Below are 19,895 nucleotides of genomic sequence, written 5' to 3'. Positions count from 1 at the left end.
TGGTACATTGTGGTATGGGAAGTTGGGATTTCCACCTGTAAGTGGATGTTAACATTGATCTATTTTTGGTAACACAACCTTCAACTCCCCTTTTACAACATCCACTTACCCCTTACACCCCTCCCCCATACTGTGCATTTACATTTAATAACCTATACCACTGAAACTTAATATAATTTCATGAATTAAACCAATGCCTATAGTATGGCCAATGTTTTAACTTTAGGTTCTGTTATGGCAGTTAATGTAACCTAAATGTAAAGCCTCTTTCCTGTGTGACCTTGTAGGATAAGGTTTTTTTTGTTTGTGTGTGTGTGCGTATTAGAAGAACTTAATGTAGATACTTAATGCATTACAACAATTTGCAAAGTTTGGCAATATGCAAACAGAACATACTCTACTACATCCAAGAGTCTCTGTTGTCATGGAACATCTTCACATATGTTTAACAACTACGGAACTTTAATCTGTTATTCAGCACCGCACAGCAAGACAGCCAGGACAGACCCATCAATACTACCACTCACAAAGCTGCATACACCTTTGTAAAAAACAAGGCATGTTGTGAAGGAGATGCTAATACGAAGATAATATTTAAAAAATCATTTTAACAGACCCCCAAGCTTCTTCTTGCCAAGTAAGGTTCAGGGGCGTAGCCACGTGGTGGCCAGGGGGGGCCATGGCCACCATTGGTCAGAGAATGGCCACCCTGCCGGCCCCCCCAACCTCACAAAAACAAGTTTTTTATTTTATTTAGTGGTGGGCTGTTATCGGCGTTAACGTGCGTTAACGCGCTGCGACTCTTATCGCCGATATTTCTTTTATCGCCGATAAGAGTCGCAATCTAGAGTTAATCTATTCTCAAAGTTGGGTTGGGAGCTGGGTCTATACTACGCAAGCTATGATGACTTTCACCTTGATATTTTAGCACGGATGTATACCTAGCCAAATTGCACTGTAGGGGGCGAGAACGAGTCTTCGAACCTGTGTGTATGCCTTGTGTATGAAATTATCACATCAAACGTGACGTGCTAACATGGATGCAGCTATGAAGCTGCCTGGTTTGCTTCAGGGAAAATGTATTTTTAAGAAGCTTCCCAATGGAAACCTCAAAAAGATTAAGTTTGTTTGCACCTTGTGCTATGCAGAATTTGTTTACTGTAGGAGTTCTTCCAGTCTCAAATACCACCTAAACGCAAAGCATCCCTTAGCTAATGCGGAAGATGCCGGGCCAAGCACTGATGTAGCGCAGGGTACGAGTCGTCGTCAAACTACGATGTTTGAGTGCAACCGAGGCAGCCCGTCAGCACAGCTCTATCAGCCAAGTTAACTAATCTAATAAACAGTTAATAAACACAAGTACATCTTATTGAACATAATTTATTTTTATCACCAATTATCATAGTAGAACAGCTTTCTCAAGCAGTTGTGATGCATTTTGGAAACAGGAGATGAGCTCCTGGTCTAACACGCCACCTGGCTTGAGAAACCCGTTCTCAAAGACTTACTTTTAGTCATTATTTGGGTAGCACACATATTCTGAATGCCTTCGGCGGAATTCAAATGATCCATTTTAATCTAGATTAACGCCAAGATTACAGTGAGATTAATCTAGATTAAAAAAAATAATCTATGCCCACCACTAATTTTATTTTTAAAACCCTCCTGAACAGAAACCGTATAAATCTGAAAAAATGCATTAATATTTTTTTGATAAAGTCGTCGTATATTGTCATTTGTCACGCTACAAGCTCCATATTCGCAACATGTTGGGCCACGCCCCCCATTAACAGCACAAGACGCAAACCAACGTACCTGCATTCTGACAGCGCTTCAATGGAGACTAGCAGCTAACCACTGGATATATACCGTTAGAAAACAGCTGCTGATTGAGCTGACAGAGTGATGCAGTGTGTGAGTTTTAAAATAGTAGTTTTTGACAATCAAGTGCCACCCCAAATAAAAGACTGGCCAGAGCTGGCCCCCCCAGAAATAATGTCCTGGCTACGCCCCTGGTAAGGTTACAGGTATACTCACAGTGGTAAATGGATCTAAAAGAAGATATTGCTCTGTTGGTGCCAGCTATTGTTTTTTCTATTTCTATTGCTATTTCAAACACGTTTAATTTCCTGCCATAGAAGGGGGTTTTACAATATGGCATTTATCATTTAAATTGTTCAGTTTAATGTAATATGACTCCAGGGCTCCACATTTCCTGCTATGGAGGGACTTTGCAGTGCCTGACTCTTGAAAGAGACAAGTGAATATTTGGGGCTAAGATTCCAATATGATTTAAAATTATCAGGGGGCTAACGTCCACATTGTGGATTTGCACTCTTTTATTGTGATAGTGTTAAAACTGGAAAGGGAGTGAAAACAGTGGAGACTCAGTATCTGCTAAAAAAAGGATTTCTACAGCTCAAGCATCAGACATTTCTCCAGAGCATTGCACCAATTGGCATCTCTGATAACAAAGCCCTCCAACACTTTCCCACCATCTGTCTTCTCCTGCTGCCTGTCTCCCTAGTACCTTATCAAATGACATTCCCCTTCCTCCCAGCAGTCCTCTTTTACTTGTCCTCCTTCTGTTAAGAGATGGACAGACACTGAAGAAGGCGACGGAACATGTGGTTAAGCCTGTTCCGTCCCTCCTTCATTTCTGTCTGTCTGAAGAGTCGTCTGTAAAAGCCTGAATGAGCTAACAGACATACAGTATTGTATAACCCTCAGTGGACCATGCTGACAGGAAGTGGGGAGGTGAGAGGAGGCCCCTGCTCAGCTGGGTCGGAAGCCCCTTAGGGGTAAAGGATAATTAGGGGGAGGAACATCAGAGGAAACAGATAAATCTGTGGCGACCCTGGGGGATGTGTCTTGACATGTGCTACTTTGTGCTGTTTGAAACCAACTCTCATCCCACCCTTTACTGGGGGTTTTACGCTTGCTCACGATTTGACAGAGATCTGGCAACCGTTATTATGTTATCTGAGGAATGTATTGCACTTTTGACCACAGTATGCTAAACAGACAGACATTTTTAGGATTACAGAAGTAATAATTTGCCAACATCAGCTTGCAAGGATGTCACCCTAGTATAGATTTTAAATTACATAGTCAGTTAGCTACAGCACTGCATACTACTTGTGTAGATTGTAAAAAAAAAAAGCTGACTCAAAGAAACAATTTAATTACATTATTTATTCACCAAAGTGGTGTCATTTTTTTTTTCTTTCTTATGCCCATGCATTTGTTTTTTACTTTGATGTCTACTTTTTGAGGTGAGAGTTTGGGGGTTCACTTCTGCAACTTTCTTCTATTGTCTTAGACAACCTATGTATAGTGTGTGTGTTTGTGCAAGAGTGTGTGTAGACACAATATCTGTATAGCTATACTATGTGTGAGAGTCAGGTGGCTGAGCGGTGAGGGAATCGGGCTAGTAATCCGAAGGTTGCCAGTTTGATTCCCGGTCATGCCAACTGACGTTGTGTCCTTGGGTAAGGCACTTCACCCTACTTGCCTCGGGGGAATGTCCCTGTACTTACTGTAAGTCGCTCTGGATAAGAGCGTCTGCTAAAAAATGACTAAATGTAAATGTGTATGTGTGTGAGTGTTAGTCTGTGTGTAACATTTCAGACATCTTTTCCACTCTTCCCTGGCATTCCAGGTGTCCAGCGTCAAATTGTGCACTGTGTAGAGAAGACCTCAGGGATAGTTGAGGAGCACTACTGTGATCCTTTGACCCGCCCCGATGACAAACGGGCCAGCTGTAACGAGGAGCTCTGCCCAGCAATGTGAGTTTATGGCACAAGCAGCCACGTACAAAACAAAAACTCAGTAAAACACACCAGTCATAACACACAGATACATACAGTATGCAAACAGTAAACAAGTGATGCACGCGCAGCATCAGCACCAAATTAGGACACCAATAAAAACACCTTTATCCAGTATAACCTTACTTCTCTCCACAGTGGTTCTGACACACACACACACACACACAATAAGAAAGTCAAATTCCCTTGAGCTTCAAAAGGTTAAACAACCCTAACAGGTTTGACATAATTCATCATTGAACAGACTTCCAGAAATGTCTCCCCCTTTACACTCCCTATTGTTAACCCGATCCCTCAGATGGTGGGTGGGGGAGTGGCAAAAGTGCTCAGCCCCTTGCGGGAGCTTAGGCCTGGCCAAGAGGACCGTGCTCTGCATCCAAGCTGTGGGTCTGGAGGAGCAAAGAGCCCTACAGCCTTCCCAGTGTCAACACATGCCCAAGCCTGTGCCTGTAGCATCTTGCAACACACACATCCCCTGCCCTGCAGACTGGACTGAGGGCAACTGGTCAGAGGTGAGGCTGTTTGATGTGAATGTAGGTCAAGTCAGCTCCTGAAGCTGTGGCGTGAGCCATGCAAGGAGGAGTGGGCCTGGGGTAAAACTAGCCTGTTCTTGTTGAGTGTGAAATGCATCTGTGAAGACTGGAACCTTTTTAAATTGTCTTCACCCAAGTGAAGTTTTAAAGTTTGAACAATACAGCTTGGTGTGCAGATACTGCCACATAGTACAGTGCAAAATAAGTTATTTAAATTCAATTAAATGTTTCTGCATCCTTTCCAAAACAAATAATTGACCGATATAGTTTTTTATTCTGGACAGTACAAACTCTTAAGTACATTCTGTGGTCATTCTTGACCATTCTATAGTGGTCTAAAATCTCAAACTCTATGTGCACATTGTATGTAATGATATTCTTTCCCTGTGTGTGATTTTAGATGTTCTTCAAACGTAGCTTGGATCAGAATGAGTTTTAATCTCAGTCCCTCCTCTGCTTCCTCACAGTGCTCACTAACATGTGGCAGTGGCGTGCGAACCCGGAATGTGACCTGCTCAAGAAATACCGGTGTCGACTGTGATCTCAGAAAGAAACCCAGTGGTGTCACTCCTTGCTACCTCCGGGACTGTCCCCAGGTCCTAGATGTCTTTGGTGGCAGTGACTGGTCTGGAAGTGGTTCGTTCAGCAAAGAAGTCTTCAACGAAATCAACTCAATCCCTGATGCCAATTCTCTGCCCAAATACAGCACAACACGAGCACAGCCAAAAGACCGCAACAAACTGTATAATAGAATAGAAGGAGATTTCTCCCCCAGAAATACAATTGAAAAGGCCCAAAACAAGCCCACTGACAATAATGTAAAGGTAGATGACTTCTACTATGACTACAACTTTATCAAATTTCATGAGGACCTTTCATACGACTTTGACTTGGGAATCATCGATCAAGCTGAAAAGAATAGTATTGAACAGGAACCTAAACCCAGTTCAGGTGTGGAACAAAATATTGACAGGGAAACTTCTCTTTTATCTACCTCACCGGTGCCTGAAATAACGACTCCCTATCATTTACAAGATGACAAACAACAGAAACCGAGTGCGGAGGATGTTGAGAATAGCAATTCATCACTAAAGAAACTCATTGAAATGAACCAGGAAAAGGAGGACGATTTATTTTCTGAAGACTATTTTCTGCCCGTTGCAAATACTCCCCCACCACCAGGTTCAACCACCAGTTTTTCAAAAATGTGGAAAGAAAGCAACAATAATCTTGGCTTGCCTCTGAACCCCAGCACAGCACACAACCTGGTATTGACAACTAAAGTGGCCCCTGTGCACATAATACGAGGCCAACATGAAGAGAAACCAGTTGGAGACAATGATTTTTTCCAAAATTTCAGCCAAGAAAAAAGCTATTATGGGAATATTGATGACACAGTCGAGGTCACTACACCAGTCAAAAAGGTGTACAAAAATAAGGGCCTCCCCTCAGTGATAATTGGTAGGGAGAAAGAAAAGGCGGGGGAGTTAGGCCACAGCTATTATGAAAAAACCACAGCAGTCCTACAATTCCCCGACTCCATTGGAGAAACAGACAGCAGGGCACCACATTCCCATTTTCCTCCTCCGGCCACCATGTTTGAGGTGAAGATGCACGAGGACAGCTTTTTCAGTACAACTTTGTCTGAGTGGGATAAAATGATGGTTGAGACTATTTCAATAACCACATCTCTTCCATATGCATCATTAAACCCAACTTCCACTGAAGAAGGCAATCATGATGTGCTTTCACCTGAAGAAGAAACACATTTTGATCAACAGGACTTCATCACAGATCCCAACACTGTTAACAAATATAATAATTTGGGAATCACAGAAGGTTACACAGTAACCTCACATCCGGTCTCTCAAGAGAAACCTCCTCCAACCCCCGCTCACCTCCATCCCCTCTCAGAAATCCAGGAGAACATCAACACCTCATGGACAACTAGAAAGGACACCCTACTTCCTACACATCTGGAAGGCACAGTATCTCCACCTCCGTCCATTGTGACCCAGACCCAGCCTGCTGCTGCAGCTAAGCCTGAGAAAGAGATTTACACACCCTCTATTCCTCATTATGAAGTCTCCCCTGGTCAAACAGATTATAGTCTTCTGACTCCTTCCAGATATCTTTGGAATGAGATAGACCACAATGAAATCCTGATCCCCCCTATGTTACAATTGAGTGGCACAGACCACCCATCCAGCACATATCAACCCTTGACAGATGCCGTCACCACGGTAGCTAACACAGCCACTCTCCAGGATGGTACGAGTCCCACGTCCACCACCCAGTCCCATCTGTCACTCCATTCTCTCATGCTACAGTCCCAAACCATCCCAACACCAACCCCAGCTGCTTACTGGGTTACTGGCAACTGGAGTGCAGTGAGTGACTACAACTATGTTCATGTATCCCATATAAATCCAAGGTGTAAGTGCAGTGGTGAGGAACAAGGCTCAGCAGTGTTGCTTCAGTGACAAGATAATCAGAATGGCAACATTTACAATGTTATAAATACCCCTGGCTTTTAAGACATCTGCCATTAAAATATATAGAATCCATTGGCTCCTGCTTTTTGAGATATTCTAGAATATGAAATACTAGATATGACTAATGAGCCATCTCAGAGTTAACACAGCCATTGTCTCTCCCTAGTGAATAGTATTGTCAATGCTCTGAGTTGAGTTCAGAAATTCAGAATCCTTATTACAAAGATTTGTTGTAAATATAAAATGGCTATGACACATTCAGAGCAACTCTCGCTCTCTAAAACGCTCTCTAACAAAAGTGCTATCACAGCAGGACAAAAAAAAAACAAACAGGTACCATATTTATTTAGTTAATTATTTTTGGTGCATACACCACTGAAAGAGTCACAGGGCTCAACCCCATCAAAATGGGTGCAAATTAGATACTTGTTATGCTACACAATCTCATTATTCCATGAATACTCAGGATATCGCACAGAGCTGCAGAACAACAGGTGTGACATCCCTTATTAGCTAGTTCTAATTAAAGTAAACAGTCAGCTGTTTAATTCAGTGCACACAAAACAGTTTGCCAGTGTCAATCAGCTTGATTCAGGGAGTACATTAAGCAAGTTACCATCATATTCATCCAAATCAAATACATTTTTACGTGGTTAACTAAAACTAAAAGTGGCCTATTGTTTAATATACTCCTACTACTATTATTTTTGCAGTGCTCAACCAGTTGTGGCCTGGGAGCCATATGGAGGATGGTGGTCTGCAGCTCTGGTAAGGACACAGACTGTGACCTAGCAAAGAAGCCTGTGCCGGCCCGTCGCTGCTACTTGCGTCCCTGCTCTGCCTGGAAGACAGGCCAGTGGAGCCAGGTAGGGTCCCATGTCTGAATTTTGTGTGATCCTTATTTTTCATGTCCTTTTCATACTGTAGGCAGTAGATTTACTTGAGTGTTTAATTTGAAACCAAATCTTCCGTAATATCTCTACATTAAACTAAATACATCGCAACTCCAAAGACACGCACGTAAAAATAAAATATATAAATTGTGGAATACCTCATCCCAGTGTTCCAAGAAATGTGGTGGAGGGGTGACCTTGCGTGAGGTTCAGTGTTTTGACACAAGAGATCAGAGGCCTCTTCGACCATTCCACTGCCAGCCGGTCTCCCCCAGGCCCACTGCACGCCTGCCTTGCAACCCCCAGCCCTGTTTGGAATGGTACAGCTCATCCTGGGGACAGGTCAGGACCTTACCTCCATCCACACTTTTCCTATATCACACCTTTTGGCTGATGCCCTCAGTATAGATACACAAGCAACCTCATGCCCTGGGACATGTGCTTAAAATAGTGTATGTAATAGTGTATGTAATATGTATGGTGTGTGTTTGTATGTCTATGGATGGCCAGTGCTCAGAGGTGTGTGGGGGAGGGGAACAGCAGCGCCTTGTTACCTGTCCTGAGGAAGAACAGTGCGATGAGGATGTTATGCCCAGCAACATCCAAGCTTGTAACAGCCCATCCTGTGCCCAATGGGTCACTGGCTCCTGGGGACAGGTACGGACAGATGGATGACGTATTGCATGACACACAGTATACAATGTACACAAAACAATATGTTAAACTGAAGTACTAAGCTAATAGCTTTTGCACTTCATCATATGAACAGTTATTCAGTTTAATTATCTGTAATTAAATTAAATGCACAAACCTCATCTTGCATCATTTATCCACCTGCAATTACATAACTTGCGTGAGGCATATGTCCCTTGAACTCCATCTCTCTCTAAAGCTTCTCTTCAAACATTTCTCCAGTTTAAGAGCTGACATGCCTTTGATCATGAGAGTCTATTTAATTCTTAAACACATCAGTACTGCCAGTAGCCCCCTCCAGTGCTTTTGTGTGCCATCCTCTAAAGTGCAACTGACCTCAGAAGCCCCCAGTCCAGTACGCAGTACACACCCACGCACAAGTTGAACATGACATACCAACAATCACACATACTGCTCAAATGTACACGTCCACATAATGCATTTTGTAGACATATTAATATAAAATTGTGTTCTTACATACATGCTATATGCTTTGAGGCTACCATAAACACATAAATAAACACCACACACAAACACCTTTCTTTCATTCCTTCAACACATGCTCAATCTGGCTCAACATGTGCTCACATATTTGCGGGCACAGAGACACATTCTAAACCAAGTTCTACTGGTGTGGGGTGTGTTGGCTTGCACATGCTCACCTCAAAGGCTTAACTGAAAGCGGTCTACAGTTTTGATTGAAGCATGGAGGTTCTGGCTTTGATGCTGGCTTTGTGTGATTTGGCCTACAAGACCATCATAAATATAGATGTAATTAAGAGTAAAACCTAGGCTCTATTTTTTTATAATATTTTAATTATAATTGTATTATTATATTATTATAGTTTAGACCACTGGTCTAAACTCTCAAATCCGTCAAAGAAAATTATTAATAGCCCTGTGGATTTACAGAATTCCTGGATGCTCGAAAATGTCCTTGGTTAAACAAATCAAAGCTTAACGTCTACACTTTAACCACAGTGATTGTATCATGTAAAATCAAAAGTGCTGTAGGATAGAATAATAAGACAAGTGTGTCACTGTCCAGGGATTTCATCACTGTCTGATACAGGGTTAAAATGGGAAAGACCAAATCACATGTCACTGTCAATGAAACTCTTTGTGTGAGTGCGAGGGAGTCTTTAAAGTGTCTCCTTGCCCGCAGTGCTCTGCGTCCTGTGGCAGTGGTGTGCAACGGAGACTAGTCAAGTGTGTCAACTCGAAGTCTGAGACAGAGGAAGAGGAGGAGCGTGCTCAGTGTGACCATGAATCCTGTCCAGAAAATACTCAAAAGTGTAATATCCAGGAGTGTGAAAACATCACGTTTGGTAAGTGTACTGTATGCAGTCATCTCTATAAGATAGGTTATCCTACCCATAAAGGTTTACATGACAAATATTTCTTTTAATTACTACATTAAGACAATGTGTTTTAGAGCAAAATTGATTATGGATTTCTTTACTAGCTAGTTTAAGGTTAATGTTAGGTTTCATTTTCTATAACATCTCTGGCCAAATTCTGTAACTGCTTTGTGTTATTATGGTGTGTCAGTTTTGTTCTGGAAAGTCCTGACATCACCATAATTAGCTTCATTTATCACTAGTTAATGTTGGCTGGCTAGCATTGGTAGGCAGGCAGTGCAAGTCAAACAAGCCACCATTCTAACTCAATAAGGATTCAGAGTATTCATCTACTGAGACGTTTACATAATTTGTTCGTCACTTAGGAACATGGTGGTGATCTGGAGAACAGCCTTGTGCTGTCATACATACTGTTTTCATCCCAAGCTGGTTTGAAACAGCATACAGTGTGTTACATTGACTTAAACAAAGGTGTGTTTATATGTTCTGAAAGACTTGTGTTTGTGTCCATATGTCCGTCTATGTGAAGATGATGGGTCTGCCTACCACTGTCCCTGCATACATTTATTCAAGTTTGTCCCTGTTCTGTTTTTTTGGTTTTTAGTTTTGTTGCAGAAATAAGTCAAATATGGCATTCAGTTGGCATAGCAGACAATTGTTCCTCGATTTGTGGTGTGTGCGTATGTGTGTTGAATGCCCGAGTGGTTCAGTCCAGGGTCAACCTGAATGCCATAAACATCCTCGGGCAGGGATTGAATGCTTTAACAGCACCATGACTGGTGAACTGTCCCCTTGCACTTCAGCTAGGTGTCTGATGGTCACCAACTCACAAGGTAACTGAAGCATACTGCCCACCACTACCAATCCAAACATTTCCTTTCCGTGGAATACTTCCCCCGTAGAGAAAGCTTGCTTGCCTCTAAGTCAGACACTTTGAAACTCTACCAAAACTATTTGTTAGTTATATGTTTATCAATTTAATAAAATGCTGCATGGAAAAGGGTGAGGAGGCAGTATCCAATATATGTTTGCATACTCTCAATCCTACCTGATTCCAGTCACGTCATTCCATCCATCAAAATTCAAAACCACATTCAAGACTTTTGCAATATGATTCTCATTACTTTACATTTACATTTTGTCATTTAGCAGACGCTCTTATCCAGAGCGACTTACAGTAAGTACAGGGACATTCCCTCCATGGCAAGTAGGGTGAAGTGCCTTGCCCAAGGACACAATGTCACAGCCGGGAATCGAACCAGCAAACCTATGTTTTATTTAAAACATAAAGAGAAAATTGCCTTAGCAGTTTTTGCTAATTAAAATCTGATTATTGTACAGTATAATGATGGGCAAGGGGTTCTGAATGAGAAGTTTATTGAGCCCCCATTATTACTTTCAAAGGCTACAGTGTTTTGCACCAAACTGATATTGTTGAAAGACAAGTCTTTAGGATAGAGGTAGAAGTTTAGAATAGAGATAGTTTCAGATCATGTTATCCCTCAACAGTTTCCACAGTATAAGTTCCACAAAATTCTGTGTAGAGCTGTATGAAACCTTTTTGAAGTCTGCCTCTTCCTTTCATCCTTTCTGTTTTAATTCACCCTCCCCTCACTTCAAGGGTCACTCATCTTTATTATTCAAGCATTATTAATTTCGGCCTACACTGAATCTTTTAGACATAAGTTCAATTTCCAATACCTCCAATACTCAAATATCCACAATGATATTGATATCAGAAGCTTTGCAGTATTAATTTAGATAATGTATTCCAATCAAGTTAACCTGTGACAGCTTATCCCTTGACAGCAAAGTAGTTTGAGTTGGAATGTCGTGTTTTAACTTTTTTCCTACCCTCTAGACGAAGTGTGAAATTATCATGACTTTTTTTTTGCTCCTCTTTTATACTTCATTGAAATGCATCTGAAGCTTTGAGTTTGATGTAAAGAGAAAGATAACGAGAGACAGAGAGAGAGAGAGAGAAAGAGAGAGAGAGACTCATGGTTGGCTGTAGCAGAATTCTGATTTCTTTGCTTTCACAAGAAGAGATGTATGAATGTTAATGTCAAAGGCTCACACCATTCTCAGAAGAGCTGTGATCTGGTATTGTTGCATTGCAGGATACTGTATATACCAAAGGGTGGGTTCCTGGAAAATCAAATCAAAGTATCAGAGCATGCTCATGCTCTGATACTTTGATTTTGCGTTGATTCTGACATTTGTCAGAATTAACTTAAGAAGTATTATTTGGGAATTTTACCTGGTCCTCTTTTGTGACATGCACACATGTATGCTATGTCCTTAAAAACAGTCCATAACTCTTTTATCCATGAGTCACAGAACAGATGTTTTCCGCTGGCAACAGCCATGGCCGGAGACATTATGTTTTGCGGATGTCTGTCTGTCCGTACTTATGTTGGTCCCATTCTCGTGACCGCTATAGCTCAGGAACGTCTTAAGGAATTTCTACATATTCTGCACAAACGTTCACTTGGACTCAAGGATGTACTGATTAGATTTTGGTGTTCAAAAAGTTAAAACAAATATTGGTAATTGAAAAGGAATAACTGGTTAAGTATGATTGTACAGTTTTTTTCTTTCATTTGCTAATTATTCCCTGGCTAATTAGCTTTGACAAGTGATCAGCATACAGTGATGCAGCGCAATCCAGGTAACAAACAGCAACAAACATGATATATCTCATAGCCTACACGTATTAACATAGTCGTTTGTGCAAACATTCGTTAAGAACAACCATAAGAAATATGAATTATTCAGTATTTATTAAGAATATTATTGAAGGGGAAGGCACATTAACTCTTTTTTTGGATGTCCCTAACCAAATAAACTACACTACATATTTTTTATAAACTTCAACTTGACTGAAGCTCCCTTCTGGCATAAAGCGAGGAAGCGAGCGAGGAAGATTGTGGCCGACTCCTACCACCGTGGATACTCCCTGTTCCAGCTACTCCCCATTGGCAGAAGGCTGCGGTCCATCAGGACAAAAACCTCACAACATAAGAACAGTTTCTTTCCATCTGCTACTGGCCTCTTCAACAAGGCCAAGGACTCCCACTAACATTAACTATGCACTACGCACAAGCCACCTTTTGCCCACTCATGCTGCTCATTCAAATTCTTATTCTTACATATTTTATTTTTTGAATTGTTTTATTTTTGAATTGTTTAGTTCTTAGAATTAATTTAACTGTTTTTGACTTAATTTAAGATCCGTATATGTTTGTCTGCACCTTCCTGCCACAGTAAATTCCGTGTTTGTGTAACATACATGGCAAATAAACCGTATTCTGATTCTTATCCAAGAGGTCAGTGATCCACTATATTTGCTGTGGCATTTGTATTTTTATTATTGCCAAAATAAATTGCTGTGGCTCAAGACCATAACCTCTCATCTTGTATTCAAGTAGTAATCCTGAAAAAAGGAGGGATGTTATTTGATATTCACCACTATCACATGCGTAGTTGATGTTTGTTTCGCAAGTCTCTGGAAGACATCATTTGTAAGGAAATTGGCATTGGCATTGCCTTCGCTCTGATGTTACTCAACCTGTTTGCATCATAGAAACACTGTAATTGCTAGAAGATTCAACTGATAGATGTTTGTGGCATGCAGCGTAAGTACTGTACTTGGTAGTTGTTCATTACCAAAACACTTTTAACCATCCTTTGCTTACCAAGAATCAACAACCCATGACAAACACGGTCATCATTAACATCATGACTTCATGAAGTCAAAGTATGAAACAAGTTCTGGTTAAAGTGTGAGTTGCCTTTGTACATTGTACTTTGTCCAGCACTGGTCACAATTCTCTTTCTTGTTCAAGGCATGCGTCATGCCAAAAATAACGTATTTTATATATATATAAACAATATTTTACAACGTCACATATTTTATATATAAAATATGACTGTTTGAAGATCAAAACCCACCCGCTCAGTGTGCTCACTTTAATATTACTTCACACAAAGCCTTTCATTGTACCTTCACACTTTAGGTTGGTATACCTTAGAGGAAGTACACAAAAATATGACATCCACTTTATTTGGCTAGAAAGGTGAGAGATTGCTTGGAGAATCGAAAACTAGCCAATATACACCATCAATAATGCTGGTTTAATGGCTCAGCTAATTGTGACCTGTGTTATCTCACGTGGACACCTGTTGGGTCTGTACAGTGAGATATTTGAGGTGGCACAGCCTTCCTGCTGGGAAGTCATTAATTCTCCCTCCATGTTTATCCCAGTTGTAGACACAGCAGGTGTTGTTGGTGAGAGACAGAAAAATATTGAGGCAGTATCCGGATACGTTTTATGTTCCAAAGCTTCAAACAAAGAGCATGTATTAAGACAATATCTGTAAATGCACGTGCACATGGAATACATGTGTTGTGAGAGAGAATACATATTTGTGGGTGAGGTGGCTTGTTTTTCTGTATGTGTTGGTTCCTGTCTGTGATCTATTTGAATAGATGAATACAAAAAAAAGAAAGGGAGAGGTGAGGAGAAGGATGACGGCAATACATTCTGAGATAAATGACCTGTTATCCCAGATAGATTGTCTCAAGGTCAAATTGGTTCAGTCTGTTAGAACCAGATTCTGACAGCTCTCAGTTGGGAATTAATAAATCCCTTAATTTTATACTCAATACTGAGATTCTACAGTGGCACGACCATGACCAATATACCCACGTAAACACAGAACTTATGATTGTATAGGTCCAAGTGATTTATGTGCACAGTGTAATAAAGGTCATCCTGAACAATGGAATTCTTACAACATGAAAGCAACAACAACATAGTAAAATAGGAAACATTCATTTGAAGCACTAGCAGCAAAATAAATAAAAAAATATCAAAAATAGCTAATTACAGCAAAAAGTAGCAGTACAAATAACACCATCTGTGGAGAAGGGGAACATATAATATAGTTACAACATAGAATGAAAGATTACAAATATAAGGTTTTGGAGTGCCGATGGATATGTACTAAATAGGCAAGGTTGCTAAAGTGTTAGGAGTGTTGATGGATATGTACATTATCCAGCAGATCTCAAACTTATTTGAGAAGGGGTTGATTTGGTTTTCAACTGGGACAATTCATTCTTAAACAGTAAAAATGGCTTCACAAGGAATTATGAAGAATTGTATATTGTGCTACTTTACACAGTGAGCTACCACATTTAGGTGGGAGTGTGGATGGGGGCAGACATGTTCACATGCGTCAGGGGGATAGAGCATTTAACCTTGTCTTTCCAAACGTCATCTGAATGTGCCTCCACTTTGTTGCCCTGGCCTCTCTTATCTCTCTCTGTCTCCACCATATTCTTCTTCACTCTTTTCCCTCCCCTTCTGTCTCTCCTGGAGAGAGTATTGACAGTAACAAGCAGCTTCCGTGGACCAATAATGAGGGCTACACTTGGGAGACTATACCTAGGGAGAGACATACCAACGCTGACAGACCGGAAGACAGGCAGACTGGCAGCCATGTCCCAGCTGCTCGTATTCTTTCACCAAAGCTCATCTACCAGCTAATATGACAGTTGCCATATACAAAAAAATATGCCTTTTTGGTTGGACATTTAAAAATCAGCTCCTGTTGATTAAATGACAGAGCATTGTTCTTTAGCTTCTCAGTTTCTATTGTGAACTTCTCCGCACAACCATAGGCTGTTTCTCTGACAGTCTAACCATAAAAAATTCGGGTAAGAAGAACCCTTACTTTTCTACTAGCAGTGTGGGATACGAGTCAAGCCAGGGAACATCAGCCCGAGATGAGTTTGAATATCCCCCTGATGCTAAAATAGCCAAGGTAACGGATGTAGTGGCCTTTAGTGGTGAGTGGGGAAAAGCTAGCTTTGCGACAGAGGAAGTCATTCTATTCTCTGTTGTTCACTGTTATGTGTGTGAGCCTTGGTAAGGTTTTGTGCGTTTAAAGGAGGTCGAGGGGTTAGTGGGGGAGTGGGTCCCTGTCATCTTACAGGAAATTCTGTGCGACTGTCTTGCAGCTGTGAACTCTGACCCTTCTGATGTCATCATTCTCTGGCCTTCATGGGAAAAAACATTAAGGATGTGTCCTGACAGCAGACTTTTTGAGACAGAGGATGAATTGGTGGCTGTGTGGAGACAAAAGACTGGCAAATGAATGATTTTCTATGGGAAGAATGCATACTGGACTGATTGACTAAATACACTGATCTCATGCATATTAATGTTTGGAAACTTTGCTATTTGTGCGATACTGGCATTTATTTATTGAAATTCCACATAAATTAACATGTTGGTTGGTGGATTAAAAATAAAACTTTTGTAGAACTGAGTATATCTACTCTGTCCTGTACATTCTTAAATCAAAACCTTTGCCTGTCCAATTATATATGGCTTGAAGGTGTCTGGCATCATTAAAACATCACCTAAGGACACAATTCTCCTTGTGCAGGTTTCTTTCTTGATAGCAGTCTTGATCTTCAAGAAACCCCTGAAAGTGGAACCCCTCGCTGACAGAAATTAAAACAATATATATTTTCCAACATTTTCAAAAATATGCAGTAAGCTAACCGGGCTATAGTCCATAGTGAGCTTAAGTTAACAATACCCAAAAAGTAACTGCCAAGCAAAACCTAACTCACCCGAGTCAGCTCAGGATTCTGGATGGTTCTAGTTATAAGAATAGCTTCACCCATATCTCAGCCAAGAAACAGTAATTTAATCTGGAAGGCTTTGACTGTGATGGAGTTGGGCTCTGGGTAGGGTTGTGCTGCCTAGTATTATATTAGGTTAAGCCTGCGGACTCTGTCTAGGTCAACTGCCAACCACTGTCAATCTAATTGGATCCCTGTTTTATCATAGGTATTGAAAATGTGTGTTTTCAAACACTAATATTCTGAAATATGATGGTTACTTTATTTTATGGCATAGGTAAAAAGTATTATGTAAACCGTCATTAGTGTAAGCATAATGTATATCCCTGTTCATTTTCTGCACAATGATGGGAACAGACTTTTCCTTTTTATTAATTCTCTCTCTTCTCTCTCGATCTGTTTCTTTCTCACTCTCTTGTAGGAGTGATGTGTGTTCGGGACCGGCTCACATTCCGGTTCTGTCAGACCCTTCAGTGGCTTGGCCGCTGTAACCTCCCCACTGTTCGGGTGCAGTGCTGCAGAACCTGCAGCCAGCGTTCCCGTGGCAACGAACGCACATCACGTCGCTGAGATTCTGAGAGACATAAACACATAGCCCTCCACATGTGAACACATAGCCCTCTATGCACATGCATAGTATGTGAATGGAGACATGGACACACACAACTAAGGTTCTGGGCTACCACACATTTAGCATTTGTTATCTGGAAGGTGAATCAGGATTACACTTTATTTAGGGGCCCTATCTATAATCTTTTCTGCACAATAAACCAAGTATTTTTGAATGCTTTAACAGGTAATAGTTAAGATTAATTGATAGTGTGCTGAATGTTTATTGACAATAATTTCAGCATTTACAGACTATTTCTAAATGTCCTCTCAGGTTAGTTTTTCTGGAATCAGTAGGTGAAAATGAACTCTGAGATTTGTGTGGATCATAGTAGCATAGTAAGACACTCACACTGTTTTACAATACAATCCATCCCAGAGAAGGAGGAGACACTGCCTGTCACCACTATACATGTTGGTTTTAATCTATTATCTCAGTTCCGAACCGTCATTGCCGTACAATCCTCACAAAGACTCTCTCTTGCAGTTTCTTTACTTACGGACCAGAGTTTTAAAGAGGAAGAATCGTGCAGCTAGCAATTGGTGTTTTAATTTAGGTCTGGCTCATACCGTAGCAGCATGGGATTTGACCAGGGTACTGATTTTAGCATCCAATACGTTTTACGGTATTAACTTACTTTATTAGCTTGTAACAAGGAAAGATTGTTCAGACAATGCTTTCTATCGCTAGCATCTGACACTATGCAGTATATCCAAAACAGACTTGGGAACAGAAAGGTGGGTGCAAGTCTGGAAATCCTCATTTATAAATCCTTCAATAACATACAGCTTTGTTGATTATTCACAGATATAACATTACGTAGCAGTTTTTTCAGTAGTAATTAGTGAAGTGCAGAGGGATCGATTTAAAAAAACAATTTTAATGTAATTGAACGAGTTATTCAACAATACATGCTTGTTAAAAAAAACATTTGGTGTATGGAAACTGCTGCAAAAATAACTTGGTGCTACAGTATAGGCAGTCGCAGGTTTCAACTCTTTCATGTCAGGTGTTGGGCAGGCCCAGTGCCTCTTCTACTTGAATCATAGTGTTTGTCTCAAAATTGCCTCAAAATGTTAATCTCAAGTCAAATGTAACTTTGACCTTTCATGACAACAGAGTTGTTTAAGAGAGTCATTTAAATATTGTGTTGAAGGCCCCTCAGGCCTTCCACACTTCCCTGCTCTAGGGGAAACATTTAGTTTGAGAAGTGTCCATTATTCAATGGCTTCTGAAGCTTCTATATATTCATAGCCTAAGGGGAAGTTAATTCCATGGTAAAAGTTGTGCAAACATCCCACTCTCAGTTATATTCAACAAGAAGGGTCGGTCTTCGCCAAAATTCAAATGCTATCCACTTGATTGTGGAAAGGAATTCATTCAGTTGATGCAGATCAACACAGCCATTCGTACATGTATATGTATATTATTTTGTCAAATGCTATTGCAGGGGTAACTTTAGGTTGTCAATAAATGATGTTATCACATGAAGTCAAACTATTAAAGAATGTGCTGGTTAATTGTATGATAAGGTGTAGAAGTATGTGTTTCCTAATTGCATTATATTTTAACTCACAACTGAGTGTAAGTAACACATTTTTTATTGTTTATTTAGTTAGCATAAAGTATGAGTTGTGAAAAGCGGGATCATAATATTGTCAAAGCTGAGTGACATGTTTTAAACTATTGATGACTAGCTTTTGAACAGCAGATCATTTTATATAATGAAACATGAACAAGACCATCTCTCTCCTCTTCTGAGGGAAAGCCATCCATCAGATTATTGAAATCTCTGTCACAGTCCTCTGTGAGCGCAAGTCATCACATTAAGTCAATTTCTGCTAAAGCAATTTCAGGCATGAGGCTTATTGTCAGTGGCAGATCTAAGGGGTGACAAGGGATGGCAGCTGCCACCCCAATAAAAAATACTGACTCTCCCCCAATCTTTTTATTTTCCTTTTTTTTATGCATTTAGCAGACGCTTTTATCCAAAGCGACTTCCAAGAGAGAGCTTTACAAAAGTGCATAGGTCACTGATCATAACAACGAGATAGCCCCAAACATTGCGGGTAGCCAAAACATGAAGCATACATTGTGAAAAAAAAGCCCAAAGGGAAGAACCATAAGAACATGTAGTGAAACAAGTTACAATTAAACAACATGATATTACATAACATTTCAATAAATAATATTAATGTTACTGTTTAATTTACACTACAATGTTATAGCCTAATCATTTACCATACGGAGTACTGTACCCCCCTACTTTGGATTTTGATTCGCCTCAAGGAGGCCACCAAACAACTTCCTTCTGCCACCCCATTGCCACCCCGAATGAAAATCTCTAGATCCGCCCCTGCTTATTGTAGCCTAAGAGAAACAGTGCCCCTTACTGTTCCCTTATGTCCATTACAGGAAGTTCCCTCCAATTGATCAAATTTGTGTAGTGGTCGGAAAATCTTAATATTGACTGATTCTCTTGTGTTTTTTGGCCAACTTGTACAAGTGTACAATTCATCAGTACAGCTTTGTCTAATCTCCAACTATAATTTTTCTGTATTCTGCATTGACAGAAAAGGTACAGATCGAAGGGAAAATTATATTTCATACATTTCTCCTCAGGTAGATTTTCTAATTTTCTTTACTTCATATCACAGGTCTCGAGGTTTCATTAAGGGATGCAAATATTCTCCTGGCAATGTGTCTAATGCTGTGTGTAATTCAGATATTAGAAATACCAACATCTGTTTCACGCACTTCAGTCGAGAGCTAGCCAAGCAGCATAGGGTTCCACCTTAAACTAAGACATTTGGGGCTCC

At 40.5% G+C, this 19,895-nt stretch overlaps 1 protein-coding gene across 1 annotated transcript in view; it reads left to right on the top strand.

Moving 5' to 3' along the window:
- Positions 1-18,601, top strand: part of LOC136954933 (A disintegrin and metalloproteinase with thrombospondin motifs 7) — a 59,817-nt gene extending 41,216 nt beyond the window's left edge. Inside the window, exons 17-24 of the mRNA XM_067248460.1 lie at positions 3,662-3,788; positions 4,129-4,342; positions 4,831-6,753; positions 7,572-7,724; positions 7,920-8,093; positions 8,262-8,408; positions 9,610-9,772; positions 16,888-18,601. Of these exons, the coding sequence (XP_067104561.1) occupies positions 3,662-3,788; positions 4,129-4,342; positions 4,831-6,753; positions 7,572-7,724; positions 7,920-8,093; positions 8,262-8,408; positions 9,610-9,772; positions 16,888-17,036 (3,050 nt within the window). The 3' untranslated portion in view covers positions 17,037-18,601. The remainder of the gene's footprint in view (positions 1-3,661; positions 3,789-4,128; positions 4,343-4,830; positions 6,754-7,571; positions 7,725-7,919; positions 8,094-8,261; positions 8,409-9,609; positions 9,773-16,887) is intronic.
- Positions 18,602-19,895: the final 1,294 nt, after the last annotated feature.

The sequence above is a fragment of the Osmerus mordax genome, chromosome 13 (assembly GCF_038355195.1).
Source record: "Osmerus mordax isolate fOsmMor3 chromosome 13, fOsmMor3.pri, whole genome shotgun sequence".
Taxonomy (NCBI): Eukaryota; Metazoa; Chordata; class Actinopteri; order Osmeriformes; family Osmeridae; genus Osmerus; species Osmerus mordax.
Note: the sequence above shows the minus strand (reverse complement) of the source record. Positions and strands in the feature narration are given on the sequence as shown.